General features: G+C 40.8%; 1 protein-coding gene across 4 annotated transcripts in view; it reads left to right on the top strand.

Moving 5' to 3' along the window:
• Positions 1 to 18124, top strand: part of DNAH9 (dynein axonemal heavy chain 9) — a 319243-nt gene that overhangs the window by 254002 nt on the left and 47117 nt on the right. For all 4 annotated transcript variants that reach the window (XM_081027600.1, XM_081027598.1, XM_081027597.1 and 1 more), the window contains 6 exons: positions 332 to 454; positions 1420 to 1624; positions 3604 to 3768; positions 9090 to 9230; positions 14456 to 14626; positions 16358 to 16480. In XM_081027600.1, coding sequence (XP_080883726.1) covers positions 332 to 454; positions 1420 to 1624; positions 3604 to 3768; positions 9090 to 9230; positions 14456 to 14626; positions 16358 to 16480 — 928 coding nt within the window. The remainder of the gene's footprint in view (positions 1 to 331; positions 455 to 1419; positions 1625 to 3603; positions 3769 to 9089; positions 9231 to 14455; positions 14627 to 16357; positions 16481 to 18124) is intronic.

The following is an 18124-nucleotide window of genomic DNA, read 5'->3' as shown; positions in this document are numbered from 1 at the left end:
TAATATAAAAATATAGAAATAGTGATAATAAATTTAAAAATATAATATATCCAAACATAGATAGTAAACACCAAAATATAAATGATAGATGGAAAGGTTACAGTTGATTTTCATATTTTATTGTATTTTGTAATTTTTCCTATTTCTAAAACTGCATTAAGATCACTGTATAAAATTATATAAATGTCATTTTAAATAGAGAAAAATGTGGCCACTGAAACCATCCCCGTCCAAGTTTATCGCTGTGCTTCAGAGGCCATAGTTCCTCTTGTTAAGTTTCCTCTGAATCCATTCCTTGCCACAGGCTCATACAGCCTGCCTTTCTCCCCAGGTACCTTCAAATCATAGAGCATGCCCTGGAAGCTGGAAATGTGGTGCTGATTGAAAACCTGGAAGAGTCCATTGATCCTGTCCTGGGACCCCTGCTGGGGAGAGAAGTCATTAAAAAAGGACGGTAAGATCCAGCTGTGCTGGCCATGTTTTATGAAGAGCTGGTTTACAGCCCCAGGTAGAGCTGTGGACAGATCTGCTCTTCTTAGAACATCCTCTCCACACTTCGTGTCAAGTAGCTCCCCACAGCATGCACACCTTTTTTTCTTCCGGAAAAGGAATGATTTAGCTGCCCTCATGTCCTAGAGGAAGTTTTCTGCAATAACTGCTTCCATCAATCAGGGTTCTCCGTCACTTCTTTCTATGTGTCCATAGTATGCTAATTTTGGAGGAACTTTAGGAGGAAAGTGACTTTTACACTTGAGCATTTTATCCAAGCCAGTCCTCTGAGTTCTGAGAACTTGGCTCTTTGCCAGTGTGATGAGCCCCTATTGCTTTGGGTGCAAATAGGTGATTGGTATGTGGCAGAAGGATGAGGAAAAGGGAGGGAAGAGAAGGGCAACAGGCACATAGGAGAGGGAATGATAGTTATCATGAAAGGAAGCTTGACTCAGGAGCCTCCCCCACTGCCCAGGCCATAAGTTGCCTTTCCATGTCCTTAGGATGTGCTCATTTCCTTAATTAACCATTTTCACTCATACAAGTCATTCTCCATCAAACATGAAAAAAAATAAATGCTATTGCCAGCCTATGAGGCAACTTTGTACAAACTAAAAGGTGTCCCTTCCTATAAACACTTTACTGCCACTTGCTGGAAATGTTTCATAATGTGTGAATGGCTCTCCGGACACTTGTGCATGCAAGATCAGACATGGTGACCATGGGAAAAAGTCAGTCACCCTCCGCTCCTGTTCCCCACATTAGGGCAAGCAAGGATCCTAGGGTGCACTCTGGACATGCTTAGAAGGAATCCATGTGAATATGGCAATAATGTTTACTATGCTCTTGCAAAAAATAAACATCTAGTTTCTGGCCCTGACTGACGCTCATGGGAAGGCACCCACCTTCACATGAGCCTTTATGTTCCAGGTTCATTAAAATCGGAGACAAAGAGTGTGAATACAATCCCACGTTCCGGCTCATCCTTCACACCAAGCTGGCCAATCCTCACTACCAGCCCGAGCTGCAGGCCCAGGCCACCCTGATCAACTTCAGTGTGACCAGGGACGGCCTGGAGGACCAGCTGCTGGCCGCCGTGGTCAGCATGGAGAGGCCAGACCTAGAGCAGCTGAAGGTACGTCCCTGTCCACCTGGAAAGGGAGGATGAAGATACTCTGTCACTAGACCGGGCAGTGCTCCCCACTCAGGAGGGGACAGGCCCTTGTCTTGGAGCAGAGCGGCGGGCGCTCTGCCAGACCTTGTGGGGGCACCAACGCCATCCAGCCGCCTGGAACACCAAGTTGAGAAACAGGATAGAGAGGCAGAAAAGACATGAAACAACAGCCACACTGATGGCCAAGAGCAGGGGCTGGCACAGGGCTATGAGCTTGCTTGGGCCAGCCCATGAGGGCTTCTTGTCACACATATTCACATGCCTATGTCAGAACTAAGTGGGCTTCAGTTTTGCAAGGGTGTTCAAACCAGCTTCAACTACCTTAGGATGGTGTCCTAGTCAGCTCAGGGTGCTGGAACAAAACACCATAGACTGGGTGGCTTCAACAACACAAACTTACTTTCTCACACTTCTGGAAGCTGGGAGGCCAAGCTAGGGGGGCAGCGAGTTTAGTTTCTGGTGAGACCTTCCTCCCTGCTAGTAGATGGCCACTGTATCCCCATGTACTCAGACCTCTTCTTTGTGTGTGCAGAGGAGAGAGCAAGCTCTCTGGTATCCCTGTGTGTAAGCACACTGATCCCATCGGACCAGGGCCCCCCCCAGGGACCTCATTTAACCTTAATCACCTCCCTAAAGGCCCATCTCTGATACAGTCACATGGGGGGAGGGGTTAGGGCTTCAGCATATGAATTGAAGGGCAAGGGGAGGGGCACAATTCAGTCCATAGCAAGTAGTATCCCCTTTTTACTCTCTTTAGACCTGATTAGATTATAGCATACAAGTCCAAAATTATAGTTCACATGAAACTAACCTCAGGACTCCCTGCGCCTCTGCTTCCTGCCAGCATTCCTTTATTAGGTACCTGTGGAGCACCAGCTCTGTAACAGGCAAGGTCACAGGTGCTGGAGATTTAGCAGGTAATAAGGAAAACCATGGCCTTGCCCTCATCGGCTTACAATCTAGTGAGGAACAGAGAAAATAAGAATGTAACAAACAAACAAACAAACAAAAATGTCATTTCAGGTGGTGATAAGAATTTTGAAGAAAATAAAGCAGGATGATATTAGAGAGCCAGGGACTAATTTAAACTGGGGACCTCGGCAAAAGATTCAGTGAGGAGGTGGCATTTGAGCTAATTCCTAAATAATGTAAAAGCCTCTGGCCCAGAGTGTTCCCAGCAGAGAACAGCGAATCCTGGTCATACGGCCTGATTGAGGAAGGTGTTTGTAAGTCAGGGTGTCCCTGGCGTCAGCCTCCAAGGAAGACTGTCCTTTTCATGGACCCAAAAGCAATAATCCCAGGCCATGCAAGGGCAAAGAAACTACAGCTGCCTGAAGTTAAGCCCCCCGTCCCATAAAGAGAGTGATCAGTGCTTTAGGATATGGAATCCAGCCATCAGAAAGGTCTGTGTGGACACCAGCCCCCCACGCCGGCCTTAAGGAGAGCCCCAGCAATGAACTTGTCTAAACAGTGGAATTTTCTGATGATATCTGCCCCCCAAAAAAACAAAAACGAATTCATAGGAGAGCTGTTCATCTGAGGGCAGTAAAACAGTGAGAGAGAAGACCCTCTGGAGAACTAAAACTTGACCCTACCCTCTAGCTATTCACAAAAATAGGTTCCATTTTGTACACAGACTGGGCATCATCATTGTGGGAAGCAGTGCCCAGCACTTCTAGAAGTAGGACTGGGAGTTAACCCAGTTAACCCAGCGGAGGGTAACCTTGCCTGAGGTCACATGACTAGGAAAGGGTGTGGTTGGGATTCAACTCATCCGCTTCTCTTGTTTGCTTAGGGTCTCAAGCACTCTATTTGGCCTCCAGTTTCCTATCTCGGAGGGAAGGGACTCTGGCCCCATAAGCATTTATTTCTTCCAACGTATTCCAAGAGTAAGATGCTCTGGACTTCTATACATGACTCCCCTTTCTTGATATTTGCAGTCAGATCTCACGAAGCAGCAGAATGGGTTCAAAATCACCCTCAAAACCTTGGAAGACAACCTGCTGTCTCGCCTCTCCTCAGCCTCCGGGAACTTCCTGGGAGAGACGGCCTTGGTAGAGAACCTTGAGATCACCAAGCAGACTGCTGCAGAAGTGGAAGAAAAGGTAAAAACTGCTCTGGCAGCCCAGGCTGGGGGGCAGAGGCCCTCCTCCCTGCCTGAGTCTGACTTTTAGGAAAAAAATAAGTCAAAGTAGCAGATGGCTTTTCCATCTCCCCAAGTTTCTTCTAGAAAAACAAAGCTGAGCAGGACTCCTGAAATGACTACCTCACCTCCTGCATCATGGAGTTCCCACCTTCTGGCAAATGCTTTTGACAACTCGTTTGATGAGCGCTTAAGTCTGTGCATGGCCTCCCATTCTATGCAATGGAATGGCAGCTCAAACTTAATTCCTCAGTGAGTTTGTGGAGTTGCCCTAGAGCTAAGAGTTGGCTGGTTCAGGCATGACTGCACCCTGAGAAAACCCCAGCCTGCGAAAATCTCACAAGTCTGATTTTAATGAGAGAGCTCCAGTGATTTCCCAGGAAATTCAGCTCTCAAAAACAGTATCATCCTGCGAAACAATTTAGTAGATAGCTTGCTTTCTTTATTTCACAACATTTGGAAGTCTTTTCCCTTGTGGGGACTATAACTCATGACTTGCTGGGGACAAACCCATCCCCATTTCCCAACAGGCTGCCGAACCTACACAGGCCCTTTCTCATTGTCAGCCCTGCTCTTGTATAGAAGAGGTAATTAAGATACTGGCTCTGAGCAGGATAAGTGTGCCCGTAACAGCGTCCAGGAACACTACACCATCGAGGGAATATACTTATTGTCAGATTATTGGGATTTCTCCAAATATGTAAAAGACTCTGTTTCAGGTAGGGACGAGGTAGGAAAAATGAAAAGTAATGATGGGCAGGGCAAATAAACCAGCTCATACCCACTCTGAGATAACAGACCACTGAGGTCGGGGTGAGAGACTGAAAGGAGGAAGGTCCAGCCTCGCATTGTCTCTGTGGCTGTTGTGTGACCAGCAGGTTTACTGCTGTTTCTCTGCGGTCTCCATATCTCTAGAGAGGAGTATGCAAAGTTTGTAAAATAATTATAGAAGTTCCACTGCTTAGGGCAGAAGAGATGGCGGAACAGAACCCAACTCACATAGGAGGGGTAGATCAGAGATGGAATTGACCGTGTTGATTTTTCTTCCTCCCTCCTCACCCCTTCTTTCTTTAGCCCCCTCTTTAAAGTCAGTGAACATTTATTGAGTGCCTGCTGTGTGCCAAGTGTTTCAAAATGCCTTTTTTTCTCTTGCTGCTTCTTTTCCTTTTGTCTTCTTTCTTATTCATTCATCCAATGAATACTCATTTGGAGGCTGCTATATTCCAAATTCCATGACAAAAGTTGGGGGTATAACAGTGACCTTGCCAGAATCCCAGGCTTCCAGGACCTGGTCCGCTGGAGGAGACAGACAAGTAACTAGACAACTGCAAAGCTGTGATGAGGGCGGTGGTAGAGGAAGCAGAGGAAGCTGTGAACAGACAGAGGAAAGGCACTCAATCATGTGGGTTGAGAGGGAGAGGGATGTTTCCCTTCTGTGTAACTGGAACATCGAGAGATTGTAGAGAGGATGGAAGTAGTCACTGGAGATGAGGCATGGATGGTAGGCTGTGTTTCCATTGCAAAGGGCTTTGTAGACCATGCTAAGAAGTTTGGGCTTTAGAAGAGAGTTGGGGATCATACAAGAGTTGTTGAGGTTTATTTTTTCTTTTTAGAGAAGAGAGTGACATGATTAGATCTGTGCTTTAGAAAGATCACTCCAGCTATAATCTGGTGGGGAGCTTCGGAACACAGGAAGCAGAGAAAGTAGTAGGATATGCAGTAATTCAGATTAGAGTGATGGTATCCTGAATTAAGGCTGGCAGTAGTGGTACAAAGAAGTGGGACAATTCAAGAGCTATGTGCAAATTTCAGGAGGTGGAATTGAAAAACTTGTTAATTGATTTCATATGGTTGTATGTGGCTAAAGGAAATGTCTCAGGCTCTGGGAATAAGCATCTAGAAAGGTACTGGTACCAATAGGGAACATCTCATGGGTTTTTGGATATAAGATTTTGGGCTGGTGATAAGAGTGCTCAGAGTCATCAACAAGTAGTTGATCATTGAAACTGTAGGAGTGGATGAAGTCACCTAGGAGATATGTGTGCAATGATAAGACGGGGAGTAGAGCATTGAGGGTTACTAAGACACTTTAAGAGAAGTAAAGAAGATAAGAAGAATGGAATCGAGCAGAGAGGTGAGAGGAAAAGTAGATAAATAAGGTATTGTGAAAAAAGCATTTCAAGAGAAGGGATGTCAATGGTGTTGAATGATGCTGAGAACTCAGGTAAGATATGGCTGAGATGTGTCCACTGAATTTTGCAAAAAGGAGTTATTAATGAACTTGAGTAGAATGGTTTCAGGGAAGTAGTAGAAGCAGAAGCTTGTATTCGAACACCATATTAGATTGAGACTAAATGGGAGTTGAGAAAGGGGAAGTGAGTATAGACAACTCTTTAAAGAAGCCAAACTATGAAATGGTAAAGAGAAAAAGAATTGTAACTTAAGGAGTACGTGAAATCCTTGCCTTATCCCCTAAGATGGGAGGGAATGAGCATGTTAAGATCTTAGCTGGGGATGGGAGGATGCATGGGTTATAAAGGAAAAGGAGCAGTTGTGAAGAGTTGAATTTACAGGAATGAGAAGGAATGATTAATACAGTGGGGTACGTCAGAAAGTCAGGAAAAATATAATTCCAGTCACCAATGAAGAGTTATCTTTATTTTTTTTATTTAAGTGTACTTGGTATACAATATTATGTTTGTTACATTAGTTTCAGATGTACAATATAGTGATTTGACATTTTTATACCTTACATTCTGATCACTCCTACTAATTCTATTAATTATCCATTACCTTGCAAGAGCTTATCTTTAGAAAGATGGAGAGTTAGTTTCAATGTGATAGGGGATAAAGATCCAAAAGGAGTGTAGAAATGGTTCATGGGTCCCTGTGGACAACTGGAATTGGGGGACAGGAATTTAAAGGAACGGAAATTAAGGAAATCCTTTTCTTATGGTCCCTATGTAATCTGTGAAAGCATTAGTCAAGTTCATTTGCTGAGAGAGAGGGAATGATGGTGAGGTAGAGGGCTTGGGGAGAAGAGTGAAGATTTAAAATAGTTGTTGCAGGAAATGGAAATGAAAGTTGCCTAGACACACACAAATTAATGAACAGCATTAAGGACCCAGGTGAGTTTGAAGAGTATGGATCTGAGATAACACCAGTCTGAGCAATTATGTGATTTTTGTTCATTTCTGCTCCCTTCTGAGAATCTTTGTCTTTTAACTACTGAATGTAACCAACTTACATTTATTAACATTACTGATATAGTTAAATGTCTTTCTACTATCTTAATTTTTATTAAATTTCTTTCGACTGTCTCAATTTGTGTTTTCTATTAACCATGCCTTTTGTTTGTGTGTACTCACATAAAACTTTTTCTCCTTTCTTGATTTTTCTTTATCCTCCTCTTTTATCCTTGGCTGATTTTAAAGTTATTCACTCTTATTTTATTGATCAACCTTAATTGTTTCATTCACATATAAAAAAATATATTTCATTTTATATGTGACTTAACAATAGATATTGAACAATATATCTGGCCTCTTCCAAAACAATGTAAGGATTTTAGAATACTTTGGTCATTTACTCCCATTTTCTGTTACTGTTCTTTAATATTTTAGTTCAACCTTGATTTTATCAACTATTTCCAAACTGGTTGTGATTTTTTAGGTCTTCGTTATTTAGATTAGCTATATATTTAAGAAATTCTTGTATTTCATTTCTCCATGTTAGTTCAATTTTCTTCTAATTGAAGTAAATAATTATTTCTTCAAGGGCCTGTGAGGAGTAAACTTTCTTTGACCTCAACTGCTTCTTCAAAGAAAGAGCTCTGGTCTTTCATCACTTTGGAAAAGTCTGAATTATTGTAGTTTCAAACACTACCCCTCCCTCATTTTCTCTACTCTCCGCTTATTTCTGTTAGACATATTTTGAATCTTCTCATTCTATCTGCCAAGACTGCCAAGTCTCATCATCTCTTTTATATATTTTCCATCTTTATTTCTCTCTGAGATGCTATTGTAACAATTTCTTCAGATCTGTCTTCTAGTGTGCTTGTTTTCTTTTCAACTCTAGTGTATTTTTTAACTGAGTCCATTTGTACTGAGTTTTTCATTTATATAAATGTGTTTTTATAAGTTCTAGTTAGTCTCTTTAGATAATGCCTGTTCTTTTTTTACAATGTCCTGATTTTATTTTTACCTCTTACTTTACCTTTTTTTAAACCTTTTTACCTATTTTTTACCTTTTACTTCATTTTATCTCTACTATTTTTAAACATAAGTAGTTACTTGTGAGTTTTAGATTGTTCACTCATCTTCAGCTCTTAGGATGCTAATCCTAGGAATTTTTTGTGTGGGGAAGAGTCATCTAATTGACCCCTGTGGTAACACTTCCTCCTGAAGTTTTGTTTATTACAAGCTCATCTTCAATAGGGATCATTGTTTTTTTCCTGTGAGACCCTTACGAATTATCAGTAGTTTCACTCTATTCTGGAGCAGAAGGCAGATCATATTAAGGTTTGTATTTAATGGTATGTTCTTAAAGAAGCCCCCTTTCTGATGCATAGGTCTCTTTTCCTATTTTTACATCTGATCAGCAATTTGCTAAAAATAGAATATTACGTTGAAAGAGATTTTCTTTGTGAGTTAGCATGTTAACTTTTTCATGAAAATTAAGAAAATAGAAAAGTAGATTATGCTTCTTTTTTTTCAATTTTAGTTGACATTCACTGTTATTTTGTATTAGTTTCATGTGCACATCATAGTGATTAGGCATTTATATAATTTACGAAGTGATCCCCCCGATAAGTTTAGTACCCACATGGCACCATACATAGTTATTACCATATTATTGACTATAGTTCCATATATTTAATCTAAAGAACAAAATCAACAAACAAATAAAACAGATTATACTCCTCTTACTGGATTCACACTTTCTGGAATTCTGGTTTATTTTCAAGTAATATGTATGTTTGTATTTCTATGAAATGTTTCTTGTTAGAAATGGAGCTTAGAGGCTTAGATGGCCCACATTTGCCAACTGGAAGAGTTGACACTCTAACCCTTGTGAAAGTCTAGGAGTGTATCAAATCCTTTGTCACTCAAGCTCTCTGAAGGAATACCACAAGAGCTTTTAACCTTCCTGCCACTGTCCCCATCCCAATATACCCCACTCCACACATAGACATGTATGTCCTTATACAGAGAAGCCAAGCTATTCTCAGGAAGCCCTGGTTGGTTTGAACAACGGACCACTGTTTGTTTATTTTTCTAACAGGTCCAGGAAGCCAAGGTGACTGAAGTGAAAATCAACGAGGCCCGAGAGCACTACCGACCCGCAGCTGCCCGAGCCTCTCTGCTCTACTTCATCATGAATGACCTCAGCAAGATCCATCCAATGTACCAGTTTTCTCTCAAGGTGACCTTCACCTGAAGTTTTCTACATAATCGTGATAAAACAGTATAATCTACTGCTCTAAGCGACTCTCCATGAGAGCTTATCCATGTGCTTTCATTAGCTAAGGCAGATCTTTAAAATCAAATCCAGGAGAACAGCTGCAGAGCCTTCAGGCCTATATTACCTCCCTCATGTCTTTAATTGGGTCTTTCATGACTCGTTGGTCATTGGCCTGGAACAGGAGATGCCACACCAAGTCTCAGCCTCATTCCTTCAGTAAGCATATATGATGTGGCAGGTACTGTGCTTACTGAACGTGTGAAAGTGGATACCAAGAAATAGCAGAAGTAATCCCTGCCCCCAAAGAGCTTAAAGTAAATAGGGACAATCAAATGCCTGTGTCACTCCTATCGGTTAAAACTAAAGCAGGCGATAATAATGGACCAACTTTAAATTCCTTTGCTCATTACCTTCATGTCCCAAAGCTACTGTTTTATGGTTGTTGAAATATTTCTAAAACCAAAGATGTTAGCAAACTATAAGTGCTGACGAAACTTATCTTACTCATGAAAAAGAAAGATCTATAAATTTTAAATGTATCTCTGAAAATGTATCTTTCTGCCCTAGGGCATTCACCAAAAGATCATAATTGAAGAGGCATTAGGGGATAGAGAAGCATTTCTGAATAATTTATTTGGTTTGACCCAACAAACAGAAGACACACACACACACACACACACACACACACACACACACACACTCTCAGAGCATACACCTCATTTTGTGAAGCTCAACTGCCATATGGAGGCCAAGATGTTGGGATGAACTTGAGCAGCTAAGAAATCAGAGGGCGTCTACTATCTGGGCTCATTTAACTAGAAGTGGCATTTCACCATTTCCCAATCCATTTCCTTCACCTCAGAGTCTTTGCAGATAAACTGAACTGTGTTTGTAATATTTTATGTTTTTAAACGAAATCCAATACTTGGCCTTATATTCAAGTCAAAGCAGCATATGAAAGAATTATAAAATATTTTAAAATCCTGTAAAAGCTAGCCAAATAAGCCTACTAACTACAGTGTCATCTCCCTAGTTTTAAGAGTAGTTGAAATCTACCTCAGTGACTCTTCCTGGGGAAAAAATTCAGGTGAGGCCAATGAAAATATGTGTTACAAGATATGTTGTAAGTTGTTTTTCAGCAGTAGGACCCTGGTATAGGCCTTTTTTGTCATTGGAAGCTCTATTTATAAGAGGTGGGCATTTTGGGTCCCCATAGTGTTATTAAGAATTGCCAAAAACTAAGGGAAACAAAAGAAAAAATAAACAAATGGGACTACATCAATCTAAAAAGTTTTGCACAGCAAAGGAAACCACCAATAAAATCGAAAGAGAGCCTACTGAGTGGGAGAAGATGTTCACCAGTGATACATCTGATAAGGGGTTAATATCCACAATTTATAAAAGACTCATACAACTCAATGCCAAAAACACCCAAACAATCCAATTAACAAATGAGCAGAGGACTTGAATACACATTGCTCCAAAAGGGACACACACATGGCCAGTAGACATGAAAAGATGCTCAATGTCACTAATCATCAAAAAAATGCAAATTAAAACCACAATGAAATATCATCTCACACCTGTCAGAAGGGCTATAATCAATAAATCAACAAACAACAAGTGTTGGCGAGGATGTGGAGAAAAGGGAACCCTTACGCACTGGTGGTGGGATTACAAATTGGTGCAGCCACTATGGAAAACAGTATGGAGGGTCCTCAAAAAATTAAAAATAGAACTACCTTATGACCGAGCAATTCCACTTCTGGGTATTTATCCAAAGAAATTCAAAACACTAATTCGAAAAGATATATGCACACCTATGTTCACTGAAGCACTTTTTACAATAGCCAAGATATGGAAACAACCCAAGTGACCTTCAATACATGAGTGGATAAAGAAGAGGTGATACATACGTAAATGGAGTACTACTCTGCCGTCAAAAAGAATGAAATCTTACCATTTGTGACAACATGGATGGACCTAGAGAATATTATACTGAGTGAAATAAGTCAGACTGAGAAAGAAAAATACCATATGATCTCATTTATATGTGGAATCTAAAGAACAAAATAAATGAATAAACAAAACAGACTCAGAGATACAGAGAACAAACTGGTGGTTGCCAGAGAGGAGGGGGTTGAGGAACTGCAGGGGGGAGCGGGGGGGCGGAAGGGATTAAGAAGTACAGATTGGTAGTTAACAAAACAGTCATGGGATGTAAAGTACAGCATAGAGAATATAGTCAATAATGTTGCAACAATTATGTACAGTGCCAGGTGGGTCCTAGAGTAATTGGAGGAATCACTGCATAAATTATATAAATGTCTAATCACCATGCTGCACACCTGAAAGGAATATAAAATAATACTGAATGTCAACTGTAACTGAAAATAAAAAATAATTAAATAAAAGAATTGACCAGCTTGATCATTGAAAGTAGGTTGAAATGCTTAAAGATACAGAGCAGAAATATGTGTCTTCAACCATAGCAGAACAGCAGTAACTTAGAAGCTTTCTGTGATTTGAAGAACTAGCCACTAGAGTGTTCTTGGATTTCATCTACAGTTGGATTTTACAGTTCTTATTCCTGGCAGAGAAAGGAGAGGCATCCTCAGAGTATGGAAACTAGCAATCGGCCTCGGTGGAAATAGCCTCACATCCCAGCTTTCCAAAGTGTTTTGAGAAGGAGTATATTAAAATATGTGGATTTGCTTACATACATGCAAAAACCTCTTCAAAAGCCAGATTTCGTATGAACTTAGAAATTCATAACATGGTTAAGATGAAACTTAAGTGGTCATAAAGTAATTTTTCTTCCGAACTCATCCAAAGGCTAGGAGAGGATGAATGTGACACCTTTGCAGGGAGCCATGGTGTCCTGAGTGAGAAGACGCCTCACTGGGGGTTCCTGCAGACTGTTTTGTGCATTTTGGAGGGATGACACAGCTAGAGGAATATTTCTCAAAGAGATTGGAAAGGGAAGAATCAGTCAGCAGCAAATAGAACACAGAGCGTTGGAGGCCCTAGGGCCTGTTGACTTGTTTTCCTTGATCCTCAGAGGGCTTTTCAAATACTTTCATTGGTTACGAAGACTTTAAAATAAGGAGATTTCACACAAATCCCACGTTCTGGCTTCTCATGAAAGTCTGGAAGATTTGGCAGCACTGAGCTCCCATTCAATGTAGCGTAAATTCGCTTGAGCTAAGGGACGGCTGTTTCCTAAGTGAGCATATATCTCCCTCTCCAGGGTCCCACAGCCCCTATCTCTACCCTATTTTGTCTCACACATCTGGTCCCTGAAGACATTTGAGTTTGAGACCCTTGGTCTACAGCAGCCCTCATTCTTCGCCTAAGCTTTTGAGGGCATTAGCAGGACTCATTCATTTAACAAATCTCTTCAGTGCCTATTGTATGTGAAGAGCTGGGTTGGAATTTGGGAAAGATAAGAACTTAGTAAGGCCTTGCCCCCACCTCAGTGTGCTCACAATCTGATATAAATGAAAAGATAAATATATATATATATATATATATATAAAGATATACATATCTTTATATATATATTATATATAAAGATAAATATATATATATCTAAGAAACAAAGGTAATGGATAAGGGCCCTCAAAGAGCAACAAAGGTAGTTAGAACCAAAGTAAGATCTTGTGGGAAGGAGAGAGCTTCTGGAGGAAGCCATAGCCGTCGAGGTCAGGCCCAGCACCTGAGCTGTTCAGACACCAGAAGTCAAAGGAAGAAGAGACTTGTTTTTAGGATAGAAAGGAAAAGAGAGCCAAAATTAGTCTATTGTAAAGAAAATGCTAAAATGTACCTGGGTTTTTAAAAATTCCTTTAGATTTTTCCTGAGTCGCAAATCACATTGTTTAAATTTAGTAACTGGAGATTCTTTACTGTCGTTTTGATAAAGATAGTTTTAAAGAATGGCCATAGTAACCAGCAACTCGGGAAAACTACCCACTCCGTCTCTATGGACCTGTTCTGCAAGTAGAAGTTTCCCAAATTGCTCCGTGTGGTGCTGGGAAACTGCGGGGTTCCACCAAGCTATAATCTGATCTAAATCCTACCAAGGGAAGGTAAACATCATAATGGTTGGGGGTGAAGATAGTTAGAGGATTTTGCTAGGATCATCAAAACTGAATGAAAATCTACAAGCTGCATTAACGAAAAACACCATGGAACTGTGAAACAGAGAGAGGAATTCACGGGGTTTTTTTTTCTTGTTTTTTCTTTGTTTTGCAAACAAGGAAATACTGAGCCACAAATTTTACATGGTTTCCACTGAGTTTCAAATGCCTGGTATTAGAAAGCTCTGGGGTTTTTTTTCCTTTTCTTGAAGCCACAAGATGAAAATAGAGAAAAGACTGGAAATCTTCATAGCCAAATATATCTTGATTTTTATAATGATTTATTCTATTTATATCACATTCAAAATGCACCATTCCTAAATGTACTTTTATTAACAGTCTATAGCTAAGTTTAAAGAAATGGAAAATTGATTCATATGATTTTTATTTCGTATTATGCCTAGAATGTATAGTTCAGAAGATGTAACTAAATCAGGCTATGCTCCCACCATTGCAGGAAAGGTCCTCACCTGAAAAAAGGACACGTAAGAGGATTCATCGAATGACTGCAGAGTTAACAGAAAGAAAAACAAAGAACACATGAGATTTTTATCATTACCAAAGGAAAAATCACTAATTAAAAATATTCTGAGTGCCTATTACATACAAGGGTCTCTTTAAGACAACAGAGTTGTACAAGACACTGGTTCTACCATCCAGAATTTTATAATCTAGTGGGTCCATTCATTAATCCCAGCTGGTTATTGTTGGCTGTATTTACTTTTTATTTGGGTAGTTATACAACAGGACTATTGGATTTCATTTAGTTATTTTGGACACTGGACATTAATTTTTCGCTGGTCAAAACCATAGGCTTTTCTCTGCATGCCTCGTAGCTTTACCTACTTTGTGACAATGTGATAATTCATATAAGCCAACTAAGAAAAGAGCTTAGCAAACCAAGACAAGAGTGTTCTTGTTGCCACTGTCCGTTCTTCACAGGGTATGTTGGGCAAGCATTTCTGTGGCTGACAAATTATAACATCCTTCACATGTAAGTCTACTAGTTATATACAGTAATGTAAATGTCCTACCTCGTGCCCCCAGGCCTTCAGTGTCATATTCCAGAAGGCTGTGGAGAAGGCGCCTCCCGCTGAGAGCCTCAAGGAGCGAGTGACCCACCTAACAGACAGCATCACCTTCTCTGTGTACCAGTACACCACCCGCGGGCTCTTTGAGTGTGATAAGCTGACCTACCTTGCCCAGCTCACCTTTCAGGTAAAAGGATATTGAAGTAGTTTCCAGAAAACAACTCATTTTCTAGTGCCCAGCAGCAAATGTAAAAAAATAAAAACCTTTCTTAAGATCATTTCCCACAGCTTGTGAAGACCGTTGAGCTCTAAGCAGAGGTATCAAACAAGAAGATCATTTGGGTACACGCATGCTGCCCCACCATTGACCCACTTATGGCAGACGTTCTTAATTAATCATTGTACTTTTTACTGATGATCTTAGTTGATCAAAGATCCTCCTCAACAAGCTCTCCAGCAGCCACTACCCACCAATCCAAAATGGCACTGAAGATGAAACTGGCTGGCCCTAAAGATCACTAGATACTTTTTGAGATGCAGTAAGAACTCTGTTAGGGTATCACACATTATTTATTTACCTCTAGGGTTTTAAGTTGAATGTCCTAACTGTCCCCTGGAATAAGATTTTGCAAATGTCTTTCTATAGCCATAGCAGTCTTGGCCTTTTAAAAAAGTCCTTTAGAACTCTGATTCTCAAGGGTTTGGGAGCATCAGGAACTTCCAGTGTTAATAAGAAACGCTTGTCTTCTATTTCTTCTCAACATCAAAAAACAAAAACAAATGAAAAAAAAAAAAACCATGAATACTTATTTCCTTGCACTTATCTCTGATCATGTAGCATTTGGAATTTTTTTTCTGTACATAAATTAGGAGCACAGACCAGATTATCTTGAAGGCCTCTTTCAGTTCTAAAAGTCAGATATTCTATGATCACTTCTGCGCTGACTCTGCAGATTCCAAAGGCTGAATCCATGGGGGAGCGAGTATTAGTGTGGCTTAGCCATCTCAAAAAACTCCAGCCCCAGCCCAGCGTAGACTAGTTTCCACCTTACCACACATTTCCCCCAGACCCCAAGGAGCTTCCACCCCTAGCTTTCACTCTTCTCTCATATTTTAACTTCATTTAACAAGGGCTTTTCCAACTCGTCTGCTATTTCTACCCTGTTATCACCTTAGATACTTTTTCTTAAATTGACCACATTTTTTATTTCTCAGTGAACATTTCCATCTGTAACTTCTCAGCAGAGAACACCATTTGAAGGGAGGAGAACAGTTTCCCAAGCACCTCCCAGCATCAAGCGTTAGCTCAAACAAGCCAAATGCCTCACCATCCCACACCTCACTAATTGCCTCCAAGCCTCTCCACTTTCTACTGCCCTCTCCCTGGAAAGCCTTCCCTTCCTGTCTAAATATTCTCGTCTTTTAGCTTTTCCAAGACCCAGTTCAAAACTACGTACAGAAGGTTTAGTCAGATGAATCCCTCCCACTTACTGGTCATTCCCCTATCCCTGAAGCCCTTTAGCATCATTGATTCATATAAGCACTTCTGTTTTGCATATGTTCATATGTCACTTTGACACTCTCCTCAAATCACGTCATTTGTATGTGTCATCTTCTCAATTAGATTGCAGGAAAGTATTCCGTGGCATTTATGATTGATACATAAAACGCTCGCTTATCAAGATTATATAGTCATTCATTGTGTGCATTTAAATCATGCTGATATTTGGGGTGAAAACACATGCCCACAGAAGTGCTTTGCACAGAAATACACTTCCTTCCATGCCTCCTGTCAACAATCCAAAGTGATGAGCAAGCGCTAGTGTTAGACGTGCACTGAGTGATGACCCTGAAGACCTCCAGGCCCCTGGGACTACAACCAGCTAACGGAATTCAGTGTCATTCCTTCACATTGCAGATTCTCCTCATGAACCAGGAAGTCAGTGCAGCAGAGTTGGATTTCCTGCTTCGATCCCCAGTGCAGACAGGCGTCACCAGTCCCGTGGAATTCCTCTCCCATCAGGCCTGGGGTGGCATCAAGGTCAGTACCAGCCCCTAGAAAAAAGTCAAGTTCTCCTAGAGTTTGTCTCTGACGCTGGTCCCCAGAAAGTCAGTAGAGCTCTTTTTGGGGGGTTCATCCTGGAGCTGTTTTAACATAGTGCATCCCTTTACCTGTATCCCCACAGCAGAGCTCACCCTTCCCAGCCTACTGGGATGCCACGTATGTCACATATGTAACTGTAAGGTCCTGTGAGCTTCTCTGACTCAGCTGAGCTGCTCTTCACCTGTCAGTGCTTAGGGCTGGAGCGTAGGCTCCTCTGTGAGGCCCTCAGGCTGGTAAAGAGATGCTGTGATAGCACTTCCATGAAACAAACAGATGCCAGGCTCTGATCAGCCATCTTGACATGAATTTTAATTCAGCCTCAAAGCAGGAGATGCATTCCAGCCCGGATTATCAGTGGTTAATAACAGCTGACATTTATTGAGCACCTTAGAAATGCATTACCTTATTTTAGTTTCATCTTCACCTGGGCAAGAGGTATTATTTGTTCCTATTTAGCATATGCAGAAAGTGAGGTCCCGCAACTTATAAGTAGCCAATTCAGGACTCAAACTCCAGCCTGTCCAATTGCAAAGCCCAGTTTAGTTTGGTTGGGATTCTGTGAACATTGAACAGATTACAAACTGTTTAAGTAGGTTCCTTTCAATACGGACCACACCCTTCAAATTTGAGTGTGTGGCCTCTGACGTTTTTTATTCCTCTGAGACTTTCTTTCCTTATCTGCAAAATGGTCTTCATAATACCTACGTCACAGGGTTATGTCAGACATACAAACATACAGTAAAGAGAAGCTGAATATGGTGATGATTATGGTTATGGCTATTATATTTGTTTCCGAAAGCTGCCATAACAAAGTACCACAAGCTGATTGGCGTAAAACAACAGAAATTTATTACCTCTCAGTTCTAGAGGCTAGAAATCTGAAATCAAGGTTTTGGCAGGCCAGGATCCCTCCAAAAGACCCCAAGGGGAGGATCCTTCCTTGTCTCTTCCAGTTCTGGTAGCCCCAGGAGTTCCTTGGTTTCCTACAGCATCACTCCAAACTCCATGTCCATGGTCGTTGTATGGCCATCTTTCCTCTGCGTGTCTTTGTGTCTCTTCTCTTCTTATGAGAGCATCAGTCGTATGAGATTATGGACCATCCTACCAACCTCATCCTAACTTGATTATGCCTGCAAAGACCCTACTTTATTTTATTATTTTAATAGTTTTTAAATTTTTAAATTACAGTTGACATACAATATTATATTAGTTTCAGGTGACAAACTTAGTGATTAGGCATTTATGTAACTTATGAAGTGATCCCCCCGATAAGTTTAGTACCCATCTGACACCATACATAGTTATTACAATATTATTGACTATATTCCTTATGTTATACCCTACATCCCCATGACTATTTTGTAACTATCAATTTTTGCTTCTTAATCCTTTCCCCGTTTTTACCTACCCCCACAACCACCCTCCCAGCTGGCAACCATCAAAATGCTCTCTGTATCTATGACCTTGTTTCTGTTTTGTTTATTTTGTTCTTTAGATTCTACATATTAGTAGAATCATATGCTATTTGCCTTTCTCATTTACTCCACTCAGCATAGTACCCTCTAGGTCTATCAGTGTTGT

Source organism: Rhinolophus hipposideros (genome assembly GCF_964194185.1).
Source record: "Rhinolophus hipposideros genome assembly, chromosome: 20".
Taxonomy (NCBI): Eukaryota; Metazoa; Chordata; class Mammalia; order Chiroptera; family Rhinolophidae; genus Rhinolophus; species Rhinolophus hipposideros.
Note: the sequence above shows the minus strand (reverse complement) of the source record. Positions and strands in the feature narration are given on the sequence as shown.